Source organism: Camelina sativa, chromosome 13 (assembly GCF_030686135.1).
Source record: "Camelina sativa cultivar CO46 ecotype springtype chromosome 13, ASM3068613v1".
NCBI lineage: Eukaryota > Viridiplantae > Streptophyta > Magnoliopsida > Brassicales > Brassicaceae > Camelina > Camelina sativa.
In genome coordinates, this window is record NC_141892.1 from 12,664,166 (window position 1) to 12,685,144 (window position 20,979).

General features: G+C 37.9%; 4 protein-coding genes and 1 pseudogene across 8 annotated transcripts; 3 read left to right on the plus strand and 2 right to left on the minus strand.

The window, feature by feature from the left end:
• Positions 1 to 1,695: 1,695 nt before the first annotated feature.
• LOC109124632 (glutamate--tRNA ligase, cytoplasmic) lies at positions 1,696 to 4,810 on the plus strand. The gene is made up of 6 exons (XM_087481822.1): positions 1,696 to 2,203; positions 2,291 to 2,390; positions 2,492 to 2,645; positions 2,734 to 3,821; positions 3,909 to 4,376; positions 4,464 to 4,810. Exons 1-6 carry the CDS (start codon positions 2,061 to 2,063, stop codon positions 4,671 to 4,673), a joined length of 2,163 nt encoding a protein of 720 aa, XP_087337948.1. The 5' UTR covers positions 1,696 to 2,060; the 3' UTR covers positions 4,674 to 4,810.
• Positions 4,801 to 6,244, minus strand: LOC104736681 (putative germin-like protein subfamily 2 member 5). Its single transcript, XM_010456707.3, has 2 exons — positions 5,909 to 6,244; positions 4,801 to 5,436 (listed from the first exon to the last, which is right to left on the minus strand). The coding sequence occupies exons 1-2, from the start codon at positions 6,021 to 6,023 to the stop codon at positions 4,901 to 4,903; spliced, it is 651 nt and encodes a 216-aa protein (XP_010455009.1). The 5' UTR covers positions 6,024 to 6,244; the 3' UTR covers positions 4,801 to 4,900.
• Positions 6,245 to 11,827: 5,583 nt separating this feature from the next.
• On the plus strand, positions 11,828 to 12,706 carry LOC104736683 (heavy metal-associated isoprenylated plant protein 2). The gene is made up of 3 exons (XM_010456710.3): positions 11,828 to 12,087; positions 12,173 to 12,248; positions 12,336 to 12,706. The coding sequence occupies exons 1-3, from the start codon at positions 12,076 to 12,078 to the stop codon at positions 12,587 to 12,589; spliced, it is 342 nt and encodes a 113-aa protein (XP_010455012.1). The 5' UTR covers positions 11,828 to 12,075; the 3' UTR covers positions 12,590 to 12,706.
• Positions 12,707 to 12,721: 15 nt separating this feature from the next.
• LOC104736684 (flap endonuclease 1) lies at positions 12,722 to 16,929 on the minus strand. 5 transcript variants are annotated; one of them, XR_015578294.1, is made up of 18 exons: positions 16,777 to 16,929; positions 16,547 to 16,663; positions 16,396 to 16,454; positions 16,259 to 16,318; positions 16,095 to 16,148; positions 15,937 to 15,985; positions 15,793 to 15,840; positions 15,631 to 15,696; positions 15,456 to 15,506; positions 15,196 to 15,315; positions 15,030 to 15,114; positions 14,827 to 14,908; positions 14,355 to 14,469; positions 14,221 to 14,277; positions 14,073 to 14,119; positions 13,937 to 13,991; positions 13,271 to 13,552; positions 12,722 to 13,156 (listed from the first exon to the last, which is right to left on the minus strand). XR_015578294.1 is itself a non-coding variant. In XM_087481823.1 (18 exons), the coding sequence occupies exons 1-17, from the start codon at positions 16,786 to 16,788 to the stop codon at positions 13,400 to 13,402; spliced, it is 1,230 nt and encodes a 409-aa protein (XP_087337949.1). In that variant the 5' UTR covers positions 16,789 to 16,929; the 3' UTR covers positions 12,722 to 13,156; positions 13,392 to 13,399. The 5 variants fall into 5 exon arrangements, 3 of the variants coding, with proteins under 3 accessions (XP_087337949.1, XP_010455013.2, XP_010455014.2); XR_015578293.1 differs by having other exon boundaries at positions 13,271 to 13,576; XM_087481823.1 differs by having other exon boundaries at positions 13,392 to 13,552.
• Positions 16,930 to 20,334: 3,405 nt separating this feature from the next.
• Positions 20,335 to 20,838, plus strand: LOC109128468 (uncharacterized; annotated as a pseudogene).
• The last annotated feature ends 141 nt before the right edge of the window (positions 20,839 to 20,979 follow it).

A 20,979-nucleotide genomic window follows, 5' to 3' on the forward strand; every position in this document is an offset into this window, starting at 1 on the left:
GGAGACAGAAGCTACGTCATGGTATGTCAAAGAAACTTCTATAAAATACATTGGAAAATTTAACATTAGTTATTATCAAAAAAATTTGTGACGTTGGAAAAGGGTCTTAAGTTTCATTGGTTGCTGGAGCAAACTACTTTGAGATAGCTAAAAGACGTGAAAATGTTCTCTCTACACAGGAGGAGGGCAGAGCCGAGGTTCTCTTTATGGTGGAGGAGGTTCGACGCAAGGTTATCTCCCTAAGGGAGGAATGCATGGGAGGTTGGACGCTAGTTTATCTCCCTAATGGAGGAAGGCAGAACAAAGGTTTTCTCCATGGTAGAGGAGGTTTGACGCAGTGTTCTCTCTATAAGGGAGGGGGCAAAACCGAGGTTCTGTCTATTGGTTAGTCATACACTATTGTGATGTAATTTATTTTTATTCAAAATGTTTTTTGAGCCAATAATTTTAGTGACTAAAGAAACTATGCTAAAGTGAAAGTAAAGAGACATATAATAGTTGGCTTAATTTGTTCATATAGACATTTTCTAGGTGGTGGTAAATAATATATTGGTAACATACAATATATCTAGGTGTAAAAATACACTTTTAATGGTAACATACATAAAAGATTTTTATATGGATATAAATCAGTGTATTATAACAAAATAAAATTATAATGTACAATAAATTTTAATATATTTTTATTAAATTTAGTTTTATTTACAAAATTTGAAACCCACATATCGGGCGGATCCTTACCTAGTATAAGATAAATCACACCTAATAATATTATACTAGGTTTCAATCCGTAATATATCCCATGAAAAAAATAATATACTAAATTTTGATTTAATATCAAATTAACCTAGTGACAAAACTTGAACTTATTAGGTTTTAAAATTTAATCTGATATCAAATAAGTTAATGAGAGCTGTTATGTCAATCATAAAGGGTACCAAACACAAAAATACAATGATCTAAACTTATAAAATCTAAATATTAATTAAAACTTATTAAAAAAAGCGTAAAAGACACAAGTTACATTTTTTAAAAATTATTAAAAGAAATTCTCCGGATAATTCACGCGGTTGTGAATAGGGATGTTAAAAGTGGTTTAAAACCCATTGGGTACCCGAAACCCATGTTTAATATAGGGTTTCCGGACCCGTTTTTCAGTAAAAAAAAACTGGTAAAAAATGGGCGGGTACCCAAAATAGGATAGTCTTACACGGGTTTACCCTATCGGGTTATGGGTACCCACAAGTTTTTTAAACACTTTATATTAAAAGGACTTCATATCATCTTTTTCACCTAAAAAAAATTGAAACATGAGCATATGAACCCTAATTCTCAATTGGTTCTTCTTACCCAATTCAAGTTTTAATTTTATGAATCTTAATTTTGGTTTCTTACTTTATATTTTAAATTCTCTCCCATCTTACTTTATATCATTCAGTTTTTTTTTAAAAAAAAGTGTAAATCAATGTTTTATTGAGTTAAAATGGTGAATTGTGTTTATTTTGTTTGATTTACAATTTATTATTTTATATATAAATAACAAATACATATAAATTCAGAAAAAACAAAAAGCAAAAAAAATATGGATACCCATGGGTTTACCCACAAAAATTAAAACCCATTTAGATTTACCCACAAGACTTAAAACCCGTTTGGGTTTTTTAAATTCAAGTTTTTTCTGATTGAGTTTTTTTCGGGTTCATGTCATATTGAGTTTTTTTACCCACCAGAATATCCCTAGTTGTGAACAATGTGAATTGTGAAGTGACAATAATCCGGTTCTTTTTATGTAATAATTCCGTTCAACCTAGTTCTCTTGTTTATATCCCAAAAACTTAAACGACAACGTTCCTTATTAATAGTGAAAGACAGTAAAGACTCCCTTTGAGGCAGAGTCTCTACGACTTCAGCCACTTTTCTTGTCTTCTCTGAACCAGTCTCACATAGCTCTTCTCCCCCTTATTAGTCCTCATCGTCTTCGTCTCTCAACCCTAACCTTTTTCCTCATAATCATATATCTTCTGATCTTCACTTCGTGGATTTGGATTCAGATCTCACAGATGGATGGGATGAAGCTTTCGTTCCCACCGGAAAATCCACCACTTTCAGTCATCGTTGCTCTTTCTCTCTCTGCCTCTCCGGTAACTATCGATTCCTCCGCCGCCGCCGCAGCTACCGTCGCTTCTTTCGTCTTCTCCGACGGGTACTTTCCTTTTTTTTCTCTGTCTGATTACTTCTTCTTCTTTCTCGGAAAGTTTGACCCTTTGTCTTCAAATTCTTGATTTTTCAGGAGGCAATTGAGTGGAACCACTGTTCTTCTTCGATATGTTGGTCGATCAGCTAACAAGCTTCCTGGTTTCTACGGCCACGATGCTTTTGATTCTTCCCAGGTCTCTCGATTCATGGAAGTTATCTATTTATTAATCATAGTATGAATCTTCTTCTAGTGTAAAATTGCTAAATCCTTTCTTGTGTGTGATTGATTAATCAGATTGATGAGTGGGTAGATTACGCTTCTGTCTTCTCCTCTGGTTCAGAGTTTGAGAATGCTTGTGGTCGTGTTGATAAGTATCTTGAGTGTCGCACGTTTCTTGTTGGCCATTCTCTTTCCATTGCTGATGTTGCTATTTGGTCAGCTCTTGCAGGTTTAAAATTAATTTCATTTATCTTTGTTATGAGTTTGGTATGAGTTTCTCTGTATTTGAAGCCTGATTTAGTTGAACTATTTGGTAGGAACTGGCCAAAGATGGGAAAGTTTGAGGAAATCGAAAAAGTATCAGAGTTTGGTTAGATGGTTCAATTCGATTTTAGACGAGTACAGCGAGCTGCTTAACAAGGTTTTAGCAACATATGTGAAGAAAGGCTCAGGGAAGCCTGTGGCTGCACCAAAGTCTAAAGACAGCCAACAAGCTACGAAAGCAGATGCACAGGATAAAAGCAAACCTGAAGTGGACTTGCCGGAAGCAGAGATTGGAAAGGTTCGACTTCGGTTTGCTCCTGAGCCAAGTGGTTACCTTCACATTGGACATGCCAAGGCTGCGTTGCTGAACAAGTATTTTGCTGAGCGTTACCAAGGGGAAGTGATTGTGCGTTTTGATGATACTAACCCTGCTAAAGAAAGCAGTGAGTTTGTGGATAATCTTGTGAAAGATATTGGGACCTTGGGAATCAAGTATGAGAAAGTGACATACACTTCAGACTACTTTCCTGAACTGATGGAAATGGCGGAAAAACTGATGCGTGAGGGCAAGGCGTATGTTGACGACACGCCGAGGGAGCAGATGCAGAAAGAGAGGATGGATGGTATTGATTCGAAATGCAGGAATCATAGCGTCGATGAGAATTTGAAGCTATGGAAGGAAATGATTAAGGGAAGTGAGAGAGGCTTACAGTGCTGCGTACGCGGGAAATTCAACATGCAAGATCCCAACAAAGCCATGCGTGACCCGGTTTATTATCGATGCAATCCTATGTCTCACCACCGTATCGGGGAAAAGTATAAGATATATCCAACATATGACTTTGCTTGTCCGTTTGTTGATTCCCTTGAAGGTATAACGCATGCCCTTAGGTCTAGTGAGTATCATGACCGGAATGCTCAGTACTTTAAAGTTCTGGATGACATGGGAATGCGACAGGTTCAGCTTTATGAGTTCAGCCGGTTAAATCTCGTTTTTACACTTCTCAGTAAGCGCAAGCTTCTCTGGTTTGTCCAGAGTAAGTTGGTTGATGGGTGGGATGATCCACGCTTCCCGACAGTCCAAGGAATTGTTCGTAGAGGTTTGAAAATTGAGGCTCTGATTCAGTTCATTCTCGAGCAGGTAAGCCTTTCTTTCTTTTGCGTTCTTGCTTGTCTCTTTCGAGTGATCTGTAATAATATATCTGTTGATGTTTTTTAACTTTTCCAGGGGGCTTCAAAGAATCTAAATTTGATGGAATGGGACAAACTTTGGTCTATTAATAAGAGAATAATTGATCCTGTCTGCCCTAGACACACGGCTGTGATTGCAGAGCGTCGTGTACTATTTACCTTAACGAATGGTCCTGATGAGCCGTTTGTTCGCATGATACCAAAGCACAAGAAATTCGAAGGTGCTGGAGAGAAGGCAACCACTTTCACCAAGAGCATTTGGATGGAGGAAGCTGATGCGAGTGCGATATCTGTTGGTGAGGAAGTAACTTTGATGGATTGGGGAAATGCCATAGTAAAAGAAATCACAAAGGACGAGGAGGGTCATGTCACTGCGTTATCTGGCGTTCTGAATCTCCAAGGATCTGTAAAGACTACAAAGCTGAAGCTCACATGGCTTCCTGACACCAATGAATTGGTTAATCTCACATTAACAGAGTTTGATTATCTAATCACCAAGAAGAAGGTAAGACTCGGTCAGTACATCTCTACATTATTGTTCTCTCTCTCAAGATCACTGATCTCTTTCTTTTTTTTGTTTGCTGCAACACAGCTGGAAGATGATGATGAAGTTGCTGACTTTGTGAATCCTAACACTAAGAAGGAAACATTGGCACTTGGTGATTCGAATATGAGGAATCTAAAATGTGGAGATGTGATTCAGCTTGAGAGGAAAGGCTATTTCAGATGTGATGTGCCTTTTGTCAAATCGTCTAAGCCCATTGTCCTATTCTCTATTCCAGATGGTAGAGCGGCTAAGTGATGAATGAAACGTGGCACAGAAGAAAAAAAAATACTCTATTTTTGATTTTCCCATTTTATGAACATTTGTGTTGAGAAATTTGCTCGTTAGGGTTTTAAGACAATGAAAACAGAGCTTTTATCAGTTCTTTGCTTAAATTTTTCATCTCATTTAGTTTTAAAGTTGCAAACTTTATCTTCATTCATTCTTCTTTGCTTAGTGTTTACATTTTGAGACCAAAAACAAACTCATTTCTTGGCTGGGTATCTGGATTTGATCCTCTGAACCTGTTTGGTTTTGAGCTGAAATGACTTAACGAGAATGTCATCGGGAAGAGCTCCAAAGAGAGAGGCGACAATTGATTGTGTTCCGGGCAATTGGCTATCGAAGGCTGCGATTACAGATGCTGGAGTGTTGGCAACGTTCTTTTGGAAATGGAGGAGTCCCTTGGGGAAGACGAAAATATCTCCTTTGTTAATGTGTTTGGCCATAAGTTTTCCGGCGGTTGTTACGAAGCCGACGTAGAGCTGACCCTCAAGGACGAAAATGATCTCGGAGGCCCGTGGGTGGACATGAGGCGGGTTTAGGCCGTTTGGGGCGTAATCGATGCGTGACATGGAGAGGCCGAGGGTGTTGAGTCCTGGTAGCTTTTCTACGTTGGCTCCGGTCACGACTGAGCCGGTAGAGGTGTTAGTGGCAGCAGCGGAAGCTAAGCCTTGGAAGTAGAAGTCTTCCGGTGTCATTTGTGTTGAGTCCTTGCAAGTGTATCCGTTGACCTTGACCGCTTCATTTTGTCAAAAGAAAATAAACAAACAAAATTAAAGAAATTTTGACAAGAACAAAAAAAAAAAAAAACAGGAAGTGTAGGCTACTTCAAATTTATATGTTGATATGATACTATTGAAAAAGAATGTTTGAAGATTTCAATCATGTGTTGTCCACCTAACTTTTATTTTAACATTTTGACAAATACTATATCATTTATAAAAGTCATGATAAATTTCCAAGAAAGTCTTGAATAATATAATAGTAAATCAAAAATATAAATAAAGTATGATACAAATGAGAAGATTTCGTTACAAAATATCACAATTGGTGTCACATTTCTTAAAGATATGATGTTTTTCTAAGCAAGCAGCTAGGGAGACGAAACATAATATCCTGTGGAAATTGTTTATATAAAAAAATCTTGAGTTGTTTATGAATAAACAAAAGAGCTCAAAGCAAAATGTGGTTATTGGGGTAAGTAAAAATACCATTGGACAAATCAGCAACACAAACATCTTGAAGCATCTCACATTCCGCAATGGCCACGGCTGCGACGAACATGGTGACAACAACAACAACAAAATTGGTCGTCATAGAGGCCATTATTGTTGTTGTTGTTGTTGTTATTTATTTAAAAAAGAGATTGTTTTTGATGAATTTATAAACAAGAAAATAAATTCACGAACAGAGAAGCTTTAATTTTGGTGTTCTTATAGATATGGAGAAGCTTTTGAAACGTTTATTATTAGGCAAATTGTTAAAGGTTGGTTGTAGCCCCTTAATTTAGCCAAAAATAAGTTTTAAGTGTGCTTAACATTTGAGGTGGGGAAGTTGTGATTAACAGGGTTGTTTATTGTAGAAATAGAGACATCTAATCTTTAATTATGGTGTAGTTTAGCACCGTCCGAGGAAACTCACCTAAAATAACTTATCTTCCTGGAAATTAGTAATCTCCAAGCCACCAAACACAAGAAACTAGAAGTTGGCTGGTTATTTCGTTAAGTAAGTTTTGGTTTAAAAAACAACTTGCATCAATAAGTTTTGTTTTGGTCAAACTGAATCCAAAACTTACACCTTAACCAAACCGGGGAGATCTGTATAAAACACAGTCTGGTTTGTAGAAGGTTTCATCTTATGTCGGATTCAAACTAAACCGGATTATGACCGATCGATAAAGGCCGACAGGGATTGTCCGTTAAAATGTCATTGTCATCGTCTAGTACAGTATATTACTATGTTAATAAAACTTTTTTTTTTGGTAAGCGAGGAGAGACAATGTCTCTCAATTTATTCATAAGAAAAGAAAATTACAAACAAACAGACCGTGAAAAAGAAAACCCAACCGAGTCCTGCAAAACAATAGAACAGACTGGTTCTGAACATAAAACAAATGAATGAAAACCTAATGGAAGCGAAAACGCATAGTTAGCTAAGCCATCTGCAAGACGGTTAGCCTCCCTATACACAATGACCAATACGGACTATCCAGTTCCTTGAGATAAAACCATAGCACAAACGTACTAGGAAAGACAACAGATGAGAGACCTCAATCCCTGTCGTTAAGAAACCCACCACCAGTTCTGAATCTACTTCCAACTCCACACGCGTTATACCCTTCTCCCAAGCAATATACAACCCATAATAAACTCCCCGGAGTTCCGCCAACGGAGCAGTGCATATACCAATATTAAAAGCAAAACCTCCAATCCAGGCGTCATCACTATCTCGCAACACACCACCAGTTGTAGCCAAACCCGGATTCCCATGCGATGCGCCATCCGTATTCAGCTTAACCCATCCTAAGCTCGGAGGAGACCATGCGATCATCCTCATCCCTCTATTCGATCGCACTCTTCCACCTACCTCAGCCAAGAAAGAATCATACACCTCCTTGGCCCAGTCCTTAAGGAAACAGACTCTATCCCGACACAGTGCCGTACTCTCGAAAATGTTCCCACACCGCCACTTCCAAGCCCACCATATCACCACCACAAACTGCGTAGCCCAGGAGTAACCCTCCTGTTCCACATTATCTCCCAACTGAGTAAACATCCACTCCAGAATTGAGGAACCAAAATAAAAAGGCATTTGGCGCGGAGAGAGAAGGCGCCTCCAAACCCCTGATATTACTGGACAATCCCTAAGGACATGTATTATACTCTCAAAACCACCTTTACATACCTGACATACTGCCGTATCACAGAGATGTCGTCGATATCTTTCTGTATTCGTCATCAAATCCTGATTCCCAACCAACCATAAAAACGTACGCACACGTTCTGGAGCTTTGACCTTCCATAACCGCGTGAAAAACAGCGTCATATCCTGGCAAGGTTTATCATTCCTGGTCAGGACAAGATAAGCAGATTGAACCGAGAATCTACCATCAAGACTACGTCCCCATGATAACCGATCTGACCACTGCTCGTAGTTGCAACTTAGCACAATCTGTTAAGTATCTCAATATCAGCGAGTCACTCCACCCCATACCATTACGCCAAGCTTCACAGGCTCTTACATTCTTATAACCCATTGGGGGCTCACCAACCAGCATGTCTATAAGAGGCTTATTAGCTAACCATTTATCCAGCCAAAAGCGTATCTCCCTCCCATCTCCTATGATCCAACTTAATCCTGACATCACCACTTCTCGTAGTCCTATACTCACACTACGCCATGTTGATGACCAGTGGCTCTTAACAACTAGCCATGACTTGTCATGTGGATCACCAACTCTGTACTTTGATCGAAACACCCTAGCCCACATACTACTCTGATCATGAAGTAAACGCCAACCAACCTTAGCTAACAAGGCCTTATTCATATTCATTGCAGAACGGATCCCCAACCCCCCCTTCATTTTTTGGTGTACAAACTCTACTCCACGCAACAAGGTGTTGTTTCCTCTTAGCCAGAGTACTTCCCCATAAAAAAGACTTTGAAATCTGATCAAGCTTATTAAGCGTATGCTTTGGCAAGGAGATTGTGCTCATAGCGTGTACTGGGATTGATGACAAGACCGCCTTAGTCAGTGTTAACCTCCCCGCGAAACTTAGGAAACGATCCTTCCAACCCGACAACCGTGAATTCACCCTCTCAAGGACCTGTCCGAAGGTCTCCTTGTTTATACGTTTATGTAATACTGGCATCCCAAGGTACTTACCAAGGTCCTGAGTGGATTGCATACCACTCTCATCACTGATCAACTTAGCCAAGTCTCTGTTTACATTCTTTGAAAAAAAGATTTTAAACTTATCCAAGCTCACCTTTTGGCCAGATGCTACACAGAAACTCTCCATCACTTTCCGAATAATCCGAATCTGAGCCACAAATGCTTCTGCAAAGAGAATGAGATCATCCGCGAAGCAAATGTGTGATAACTTGGGACCACCATGAGACAAACTGATTGGTTTCCATTCCTTGAAGTCAACAAATATTTCAATCAAGTGACATAGTCTCTCCAGACACATCACAAAGAGATATGGGGACAAAGGATCACCCTGCCTAAGCCCTCGTGATGGGGTAAAGGGTATTGTCTTCTCGCCATTCCACAAGACCATCATTGAGGGTCTAACAATACACTATAGTATCCAATTTCTCCACTCCGTAGACAAACCCGCCACTTTTAGTGTATCCTCCAAAAAATCCCACCGAACTCGATCATATGCTTTCTCGAGGTATAATTTCAGCAACATCCACCCCTTCCTACCCTTCTTACGCCGCATTGAGTGAACCGCTTCTTAAACTATCACGATATTATCAGTACTTAAGCGACCAGGGATAAAACTGGCTTGAGCTGGTCCAATGAGCTTTGGCATAACTGTCTTAAGTCTCAACACCATCATCTTCGTAATTATCTTGAACAGAACATTACACAAGCTGATTGGTCTGAACTGCGCCATATTCTCTGGTTTTACCACCTTAGCAATGAGTACCACCAAAGCATCATTTAACTCCCGTGGGAGCACCCCTATCTCAAAGAAATCTAAGACAAAGCGAGTCACTGATGTACCGACCATATCCCAGCAATGTTGATAAAAAATAGGCTGGAAGCCATCAGGCCCAGGAGCCTTATACTTCCCCATACACCTGATAGCAAACTCCACTTCAGCAGCCGAGAAAGGTCTATTAAGAGCAGTTAACTCCGACTGAGACAGGCGCGCAAAACCATTTTGCGGTAAACTATGGACCACCGCATCCACATCCTCTAGTGAGTATAATCGCTTGTAAAACTCAACGACCATACGTTCTAAGTCCTCTGTATCCGAGACCCAATGTCCTGCAGCATCCTTTAGTGACTCAATCCGATTTCGTCGTCTTCTAATTATGGTAGACGTGTGAAAGAACGTTGAGTTCCTGTCTCCCAACACTATCCATTTTTCCCTCGACTTCTGGTACCAAAGAACTTCCTCTTGTTCTAAAACCACATCAAGTTCCTTCATCAATCTATCCTCCTCGAATAACAAGGCATCAGTTTGGTTCAGTTCCAGTTGATCTTGAAGAACTTTTATGTCATGAATCAGAGTATCCTTACGTCTTTTGATATCACCAAACACTTCCCTGTTCCACTTCTGCAAAATGGTTGTCAACCTCTGTAGAGCCTCCGGTGTCGTCAACTCCCAATTCCAAGATGTAGACACCAACTCTTTGAAACCTCTATGACTCAACCATGCAGCCTCAAAACGAAACGGACGCCTCTACGGGTTACCTTTCACCTCTGGACACAACTGCAAGTAAAGAGGGGCATGATCAGATGCCATAAAAGGCAAGTGTGAGACCACCGCTTCCTGCCACTTGAGACGGGCTTGAGGACAACACAAAATTCTGTCCAAATGTTTCGCGATAAAAGTCTCAGCCACCCTTCCATGCCGCCAAGTATATATGTTCCCTTTAAACCCCATATCAATTAACGAATTTGCATTAATCCACTCTCCAAAGGCAAGCGAATCAGGAGACAGTCTCCCATTACCACCAGTCCTCTCATCCAATCTGACAATGGTATTATAATCTCCTCCCATAATAACAGGCTCTTCCACACCATGTATTGACTGACTAAGCGCCTCGCACAATCCACTTCTTCTACCAACTGTAGGAGCCACATAGACATCAATCACATGAACCACCTTTGTCCCATTCTTAACCCTCGCATGGACAAACTGATTTGAGGACTCCACAATGTCAACATCCCCAATACTCCCCCTCCACAACACCCATAAGCCACCACTTTGCCCCTTTGCATCCACTCGATAAGAGTGTTCAAAACCTAAATTCTGGCAAATATGAACCGCCCGATCACCTCCAGCATGTGTTTCGAACAAAGCCAACATATCAATCGAGTTTTTCTTCAGCATATATCTAATTGATCTCTGGAAATTAGGTTTATTAGCCCCCCGGCAATTCCATAAAATAATATTCATTATCGATTCACAGCAGCAAAGCAGAATTACCGGGGACCAACATTATGCGATCCCAGAGTCCACCACTCCATCCGGTGGATCCTGATGCACAACCAAACCCCTCCTCGCCAAATCCTCACCCACTCCATTATGAGTAACATCCATATCCCTTGACTCGGAAGGCGTAGAATTTGTCTCCGCCAGTGATTCATCTTCATCCCGCAAAATGAGATCCCCAGTTCTCCCAGAACTAGCTTTATCGACTCGTAAACGTTTGCCAGATGCAGAGAGTTCCACTTCTCCGCGTGTAGGGCCAAAGACAAGGCCTCTCATGGGCCTATTCACCTTAGTTGATTTTCTACGTGGCCCATTACGCTAAACTGACTTATTACCAACCCGTTTCTCCAAAGGACCATTTCGTGGGCCTCCACTACCTTTCCCTGTAAAGCCCATAAAACTACCTGCCTTAGCATGGGGAAAACTCCGACTCATACTCGAGTTAATACCTAAATCGACATTTTCTTTATTTCCTTCCTCCGAAATCACAACTTCCCTTATCTCCTCTGAGATCATATCATCATCCAACCTATCAAATCTGTTAGCCATCACGATATTCCCCTTATTTTTAGTAACCGGAATTTCCTGAAGATTCCTTTCCTTAGTTAGGACCGATTCACCCACCATAGCCACAACCTTATTCTCCAACCTCTCTGGTCGTCGTCCCGGTCATCTGACCGCCGTAAAACCATCTGCACCTTTCTTACTTTCCCAAACTCAACAACAGCGGGGGAAACCGTCTTTGTTTACTTCTTTAACCAAAAAACAAATAGTTTACTTCGTCAACTGTAGTATTTGTTTTTTTGGTTAAAGAAGCAAACAAAGAGATTTAAGACTTGGGACTAACAAAATCCCTCATGGATAAAATCTAAGAGTTCAAGTTGAGTCCATATTAGATGTATATATCAACGTGTAGATATTTAAATATAATGTTTTTAAACATATGTATAGATTACGAACATATAACTAGAGTTGACGCAAGAGTTTGGGAGAAAGACTTAATAGAAGTCAAGTCGCTTATATTTTAACCTCAAGCAGTTACAAAGATGTTTCATATAATAAAGGAAGGTGTTGAGAAATGAAAACAATAAGAACTCGAGTGAATGCTTCATCTATCTCTCTCTATATATCTTTCTAGTTTCTTCTACTCTAATCATATCTAAATCCCATAATCCATATCCTTCCCGGTTAATCTCTCCATCATGACGACTAAGGTAAAAATCATATGCTCATACTACTTATACAGAAACGAATCCGAGTTTCTTCTTTTCTTTTCTTGAATCATTCGGTTTTGTGCAGAAAATTGAGATCAAAGTGGATATCGACTGTGAGAAATGCAAACGTGCAATCATGGAGGCCGTTGCAGAGCTAGAAGGTATGATATTTTAATTTTAAAAGAACTTGTTACTAAACCTATTGATATATAGGAGATGCAATTATAAGATGAGAGATTTGAATGCAGGTGTGAATCATGTTTCACTGGATCAAGAGAAGAGCATACTAACCGTGGTGGGTACTATGGATCCGGTATGCGTAGCAGAACAGCTTAAGAAGATTAAACAGAAACCAGTAGTTATCAGTGTTGGACCACCGAAAAAACCAGATCCAAAACCAGACCCCAAGAAGGATCCTTGTTTCCCTTACTACTACTACACCCCCTGTGACATGGTAACAGTTAGTAGCTATGAGAGCGGAAGCGGCTGCACCATTGTTTAAATCCTGTCTCCATCTCTTATATAGTCTTCATGTAAAATCTTGTAATCTTTAGTCAGTAAAATAATTCCTTCATGTAAACATTTCAGTTATTTGGCTATGTGATGAATCTTTGTGTTATTGGCACCCCTCCTGTTATCTGAAACTAGTGCTAATATCATCATAATTTGACGTGGAGTCTTGCTTTTACATCACATCTAAATTCTGAAATCAGCCCAATTTCGAATACACAAGCACAAGCATTTTCCTTGTCAAAAGCAAATTCATGATCATGCCATCACCGAAACCACAATGATGCAAAAGAAGACCAGACCATACTAATTTTCTACCATTGAGGAAGCAGAGACTAACGAAGGTTTCGGAAACGTTGTAAAACAAAAAGCAAACAGACTACTTAACCCTAGGAAAATCATCAAAGTTTATCAATCTTCTCCCGAGATCTTTGCAGCAGAAGCGTACTAACTTATACAGCCTTAGAACAACTTGAATTGTGATTTACTTCTTCTTCCTTCCACCACCTCCCTTGGTTTTCTTATTTGCTGCTCCTTTAGTGGTACTCTCTGGGATCTCCTATTAGAAAGTAAAAAAAAAGATTATAAACACCAAATGATGTATGTATATCTAAAACATGTGGAACATGTATATCTAAAACATGTGGAACACAAAGTAGAGTGTTCTATTTACCACAGGATTAAGAATGGCGGCGCTTAGTCTATGTAAGGTAGTTTCCAGCTCAGCGACGTACACTAAACATATAGCTAAATAGAACTACAGAAATTATGGCAGATTGATTTTAAATATTCACCGTGATATTTAAATTCTTGTGCCTAAGCCACCTCCAGCCACTTGAACAGACAGGTCGGAACCCCGAGGTAGAGAGAACAGCTTAATGCTAGCAATTTTATTGGAGGTGTTCCATCCAAAAGCATGTAGAGAAAATACTTTATTGCTGATAGCTGGTTTATACTGCTGGAGCAAACATTTGGTACCCTGTGATCCAGTATATTGAGGAATCACCTCAAGAGGCAACTAGGCATATAAGTTTTCCCTAAAGTGTGTGCATATATTTCCATCCATTTCTGGACTTGTATTAAGAGTTTCTAGCTAGCTAAGGACACAGTGACTTCATTATCACAAGGTGTAGGTGGGCAGCATGAAGAAGATCAACGTCTCACAAACCACGAATCGGGGAATTGTTTTAACATTCATAGACTTACCAACTAATTTCCTAATCCGTGTTTCTTTTGGCACTTAAAAAGATTATAGGACGTACACATTCATGTGCAAGTCAAAAGAAAAGATCTTAAGAGCTATTGGGTTCAACCATATATAAAATTGAAGGAGACAAACCTTTCTCTTAGCAGGCACGGATGAGTTAGCAACTGGCTTGAAAAATGATTCCAGCCTGTGAAATGTTTAAGAAATAAATGAGTGGAAAGAGAAGTAAAAGCTAAAATCACCACTATATTGTTCAAGAGGTGCATACCTGCCCTGGGATGATTTGTTCTTCGCAGTTTTAATTTTCTCTATGGCCTATATAAAAAATTTCAGATCATCCATAATTTTGTCAGAACAAAGCATTGCATCTATATGGCAATATGGAACAAAGTATGACAACACTACATGAAACATACCTTTGTTACCCTATCAATGTTGAATCCATTTTCATTCACCAAAAACTGAACTATACCCTGGCAAAGGAGAAAACAAAGAGGTAACTAAAAACCACTCCCGAAGAATCTAAAAAGGGGGAGAACTCAGTTTCTACCTCTTCATCTGGAGAGGTCCACTTAATATCAAGCTGCTCTTCATCTGTTAAGATATCAGGTTCTTTGAAAAGTCTCCGAGCTTCATTATATGGCCATTCCTCAGGTATTTGATACCTACATATAATACAGAGTGGTAAAGGTCTTTAACACACTGTAGCTATTGTTTCTTGGAACAGCAGATGTTCTAAGTAGGAACTCAACAAAATTAACAGTAAAGATTAATTTCTATCAGACTACAAATTGACACAAAAAGCTTCTAAGCGTGGTTTTGGTAATGCAACTTGGAGAGAAAAAAATTCATTTTTCAACAGAAGACACAGGGTAATAGGGTAATAGGGTAATATGCACCCAATTAGACTGAATTCGCAATTATAACCTTCACTCGCATTGGTTAGTTTGAGCTATTATACCATAAAATCAGTATCTTGTCCCCAAATCAAATAACTCTGAGATAATTTAACAGAGGTTAACCTTTCTTTGTTTATATTTTCAAGTATGGTCTCAATAGATCCATGCTGGCGAATGAGCTTTAGGGCAGTCTGCCCTCCGATACCTGTGACAAAATATGCATATTAGTTTACATGCCTTTACATTTACAAAGCTAAAAACGACTGTGTTGATACATTTCACCCACAGTTGAAAGATATAAAGAGGCAAAATAGATCTCTAGATACCTCGGATGCTGTCACAATAGTCACACCCTGACAATATGCACAAGTCGATGAACTGATACATGGTAAGTTGAAGCTCTTCTAAAATCTGAAATGAGACCACAAGAGAAGAGATGATCTCATTTACTTAACACGTAGAAGAAAAGGATAGTGTGTGTAAGAGAGAAACCTTAGCAACTTCAAATTCCATGACAGGGATCTTTCTGGAACTAGGATCCATCAGATGGCGAAGAAACTTAGGAGCTCCAAAAGTCAAGGAATCCATATCTTCAGAAGCCACACCATAAACCTAAACAGACAGAAACTATTCGTAAGGAAGCATTGCAAAGTGCAAACCTTGTAAAACTTCCAGTTCTACAAGATTGGAGATATTGGTCACTCAAAACTGTCAGTAAACACCAAAAGGAGAACAGACAAAAGAAATTAGACCTTTCCTGACTTGCAAAGTGCAGCACATTGCGCTTCAGCTTCGGAAGTGGCCTGTATGTAAGAAGCCACATCAGTCTTCTTTTCAAACTTTTTAGCCATTTCATATCATAACCAAAAAGATTAGTTATGAGAGGGGAGATATAGATCCTTAAGCCCCTGCACATAACATAAGTACCTCAACAACAGGCACCCCCATGAGTCTCAAGAGTCTTTTGCAGTCGTCATTGTGCTGTTTTGTCACCTGGAGGTGGGAGATTATACATCTATCAATTGCTTTCAAGTGGATGCTATAAAACTAAGAAGTCCAACGATTCATAGATGGAAAAGAATAGAGTACCTTGACAGTCCGTTTGCTGTACTTCTCAATGTCCTCCTTGTTTCCTGCCTGTCAAGCATAAAATAGCTTCTAAAAAAGCACGCTCTTTTAGTAGTAAACTAAAGCTACGTAAGCAAACTCGTAAGGCAAGAACGAGTGGCAAACCTCAATTGCACCAGTCAAATCTGCAGTTGCATCAGCTCTCTTGGAGTAACTGGATCAAGATTATAGAATAAATATAACCATAGTTGCACAACAGTTCAGTAACTCATCTTACCACCTATAAACTTAAAACTCAATTCATGATAACAAAAAAAAAATACCGTTTTGCCAGTTCTTGTCTCTTTAACTCCGGGGGCTTTCCATCGAAAACATATCTGAACCCAAAAGATTCAGAACTAAATTAGCAAGACTAATAGTAAAAGGCAAACCTTTTCTACTAACAGCGAAAGTCCAAAAAAAAAGAATGTAGGAAGGAGAGCATTACACAGGCTTAATCCCAGCTTCTAGAAGACGAATCGTTCGATTAAACATCCCTTGTAAATGGCTACAATGTATAAAACAAATCAGATAGAAAGATCCAAACTTTTACAAATGTGGAAACAGAGAGTAGTAAGTAGTAACCTAGTGACTTCACCAGCTTCATTAGTGAGCATTTCAGTCCCAGTTCTCCCTACCACAATCTGCGTCACATCGATTTCACAATTACAAAAAGTTAATACTCTCTCGCTGAGTAAGATTAGTGCGAAATAAGATTGATTGAAAGGGAACGAACAAGGAATTGGTAGATGCTCATGCTAGCATCAACGGCGATTTTCCGACCAAAATAGCTCTCAAATTTTTGTTCTTTCATACAACTTGGCGCATTGTCGGCTAAAAGCTTCGTTAAACCCTAAAAAAAATCAGACATTTTTTTCACCCAACGAAAAAGACATCAGCATGAGATCCAATTCAGGATTGGTAATCTTAAATTGAAAAGAGAAGAAATCGTTCGCTCCATCAGACCTTGATACCCATGGCGATTTTCAGATAAAACAGAGCGAATCAGCGAGCGAAGGTTTTGTTCTTTTCTCTTTCAGGGAACTGTGCCACTTTGGGTCTCTCTGACTGACGCCGGCGATGTTGTTTTCCCGCCTCCTCAACACGTGTGGGCGCGCTGTAGTCTGGTCAACTTTATGAGGCCTTTAAACCTAATGAGCCCATAAGGTGGGTTAAGGCCCATGGCCTATTACTCATATTATTCTTTTTTTTTCGGACACATAATAAAAACAACTTCTCCCTAAACCCATTTAGGGATGCTATTCAGTTTTTCGGTTTAGTTTCACTTCGGTTTTTTCGGTTTACGGTTTTTTTTTATTTTATAAAAATAGAACCATAAAGAAACAATACGTAATTCGGTTTGATTACGGTTCGGTTTTTCCGGTTTATGGTTTTTTTCGTTTTCATAAAAAAAAAATCATATAAAAATCATATGTATCACAGTTTGATTCGGTTTCGGTTTGGTTACAGTTTTTAACGGTTATTCCATGCTTTTAAAGCATTTCCAGAAATTTGAGCGGTGACCTTTGTTTTTTTACCGTTGGAGAAGGATCATCAGTATCAATTGCTTTCTTTTTTTCAGTGGGATTACGGTCTTGACTTGAATCTGCCATCTGCGATTATTTTTATAATAGATGATTAGTTGATAATTTTATTAATAACATACAAAAAACAAAGAGAACAAAAAAAAACCTTTGGTAGCTTGAGTTGCAGACTTGCAAGGGATGACACGCATGTAAGAGGAACAAATACAATGACAACAAATAATTATGAATATATATAGGTTAGGGAATAGAGACTTAGGGTTAGAGTTTTGTAATTACATTGATTAATAGGAGATCAATAACTATAAGCACAATAAAGAAAAAAATTATTGATATTGTTATACAATATAAAATTATAAGCTTGAGAAACTAATTATATCGTTTTGACAAAAAAAAAAAGAGAAACTAATTATATCTAATTATCCTAAATTTTTGTAAATCAATCCCCCATAATTAGCTTAGAATATCTAAGTAAGGTTCATATAATCTTAGCAACTAAATCGTAACAAATCTCGAAAATTACCAACACAAAATCAAACAGTTAACATATTCTTCGAAGATTATGTGATCTCCAATTTTGAATTATGTATCCACGATATCAAAATATTTTCTTTACTAAATTTTAACAACTTACCAAATCTTCCACATACGGGAAAATACCAAATCTCACCGTGATCAACGTCTTACACATCTCGCATACGGGAAAATACAAACCTATCATTGGAAGATGGGAAACCGCAGAAGAGGTCAAGGAATGTAGTATTCAAAGAGGTTTTCAAAAACCTCTAGATTATATCGGAGAAAGCAGAATGGATCATGTCATTTATGTATGTATTAGAATTGATGACCTTAAACAAAGCATTTCATTTGTTACATATTCATGTATCTATCCGTTTTATAAATTTTGCTACAGGGGTTGTACTTTTAACATGTACTTTACAATAAGAAGGGATGACTGATCAAAACTATGATACTTTTGGGATAAAAATATGGTTTTAAGTTTGAAGCAGAGGGAGGCTGAAAGGAGATACGAAATGTGAGAAGAACCTAGATATCAAATGGTTGCAGCCATCTATCCATTATTTCATCATTTTATCTTATTACTTTGGGAACTTATTTTGTTTTCGATGTTTTCAGTTTCAATAATGTCTACAAGATTATTCAAAAGGAAAGGGTTTTTTTATATTTGGGAAGATTGTAATACTATACTCTATTCAATAATAAACCGAAACTTTTACTCGGTTGAACTGACTTCTAAATATTTTGTTAAGAAATAACTCAAATTAGAAAATAAAGTTTGGAATGACTAACCGATTAAAGGAGTTCTTATCAGCACTCTCATGGCGAAACACCATACTTCTAACCATGTTAGAGAACCTGAATATAACACAGTTTGTTAAAACCAAACCATCATCCATAACATATCCAAACGACCCAAATGAAACTTATATATTTGATTGGATTGTACATATAGCTTAACGGAACCACAAAGTCTTATCTGTAAGTATCTTCTTCCTCGGCAGTTTTTGTTTTATTTAGTTCCAGTTTTCACTGTACTAAAACAGAAATAAAATCAGACATCTTCCAACAACAAATGAGTATCCAAGAAAACATTTAATAAGAATCAGATACAGGATCTAAGCTAATAAACAAATTTACAAGAAACTAAAATTACCAAAAAATCGTATTGGATAAAGTAACAATTTTTTTCCGGCAAACATAACAGCAGTTTCAAACATGGAATTCAAGGTTTAAACGAATCTAACTAAATTTCAGAAAAAAAAATTGTGCGGCTATGAAATCATCCACAAATAATCACGAAAAAAACTTTGAGAATATTACCCAGGAGATTTAGAATAATTTATTAAATTTGGAAAAGGAAATATGAATCGTACAATACAAATCAAATAAAACATTAAAACAAATACCAATCTTCGCTTACCTAATCGATATTGGTTTCATACTTTGCTTCAACGTTGAGATGGATTCGATAGTAAACAAGATTGATTGAAAGATTTGGGTAAGAAAAACGTACAGATCGGTTTTTTCTGTTAAATATACTGTTTTTACACTGTCTTCTCCAAAACTGTTGTTTCACTTCGTTTTCCCTAAAGAATCAGCTTCTATGTGGGCCAATAATATTAAAAATGAGGCCCACTTTTAATCAACATTAATAAAACAAAGAATCATTAAATTGGGCCTTGCATTTTCTCTACCTGAATTTTGTAATTGAAAAATACTTTACGAAACAAAAAAAAACTTAATATATCAACAAGTCCACAAAACAAAATTCTACAGTAAGAACAACAAATATATTTCTTAAAAAAGCAAAAAAAACTTTTTGAAAACATCCCTGCATGTACGTGCGGGTTCGAATCTAGTTCTCATTAAAAAAAAAAAATTTAAAGTAAGGGGGTGTATTCAAACAATGGATTTTAAAGTAGATTTTTCAATCATTAGTTCAATAACAGTAGATTTTAATAGACTTTTAAAATTCATGATTGAATAACCTGGAATTTGTAAATTTCACACAAATCACTTAAAATGTAAAGTTGAATACACCCCTCTAAATATGTATATGTATATAATTCGGGAAAATGGTCGATTCACCTCTGAACTAAGTTACTTTATCGCACACATTCCTGAAACTTTCAACTGTGCCAATTCCCCTCTAAACTCTAATAAAATTTGAATTTCCCACACCAACTATACTAAGCCGGATTAAACCCTCAAATCGTGAAACAGAGTTAATTTGCCGTTAACAGATAATGATTAGGACGACACGTAAACACTAAAACGATTGCGTTTTAGCACTAAACCCATGGTTTTACAGACACTAAACGGCGTCGTATAACGAATTGGGGGTTTATTTGATTTAGGGTTCTTATTTCTTCTTCCTTCCCAAAACAAATCGCAAAAGTGAGAAACTGAAACAAAGAGAAACACTGAGAGATCGAGAATCGAAGCTGTTGTAGCTGAAATGGGTGTAAGAGGAAGAGGAATTCCGAAGAAATGTAGATGTGGAGAGAATGCATTTTTGAGGACATCAAAGACTGTGAAAAATCGAGGGAGACTTTTTAATGCTTGTCCAAATGGAGATGAGTTAATGGTTTAATTGTTGGGTAGTTAAGCTAGAAATTGTAAAATTCTGATACATTCTTTAATTATGTTACAGAATAGTTGTGGTCACTTGTTCAAGTGGACAGATGAATCAATGGTTGAAAAGATTGAAGATATGATTCTGAGAATTGATGATCTTGAAGGAGCTTCATTGACATTAAGAAAAAGTTTACAAGTATGCAAATGAGAAATGGAATCTCTTGCAATGGAGACTCGCACCTGTGAAGCGGTGATCTGCGGATTTGAGAAAGAGCTAAGGGGTTTTGAGAAAGAGCTTCAAGGATGCAAGATGGAATTGCGTGGGTTGAAGAACATTCTTGTTTGTGTTGTGTTGATGGTTCTTGTTTATGTGTTTGTATTGTAATGTGTATGGTATGGTAGATGTACAAGTTGTTGTGTTTGAGACAATATTTAAGAAATGAGATGTTGTGTTTGAGACAATATTTAAGACCAAACAAGGTGAACCTAATAATTGTTATAAAAGACCAAAACATGATTCAAAGGT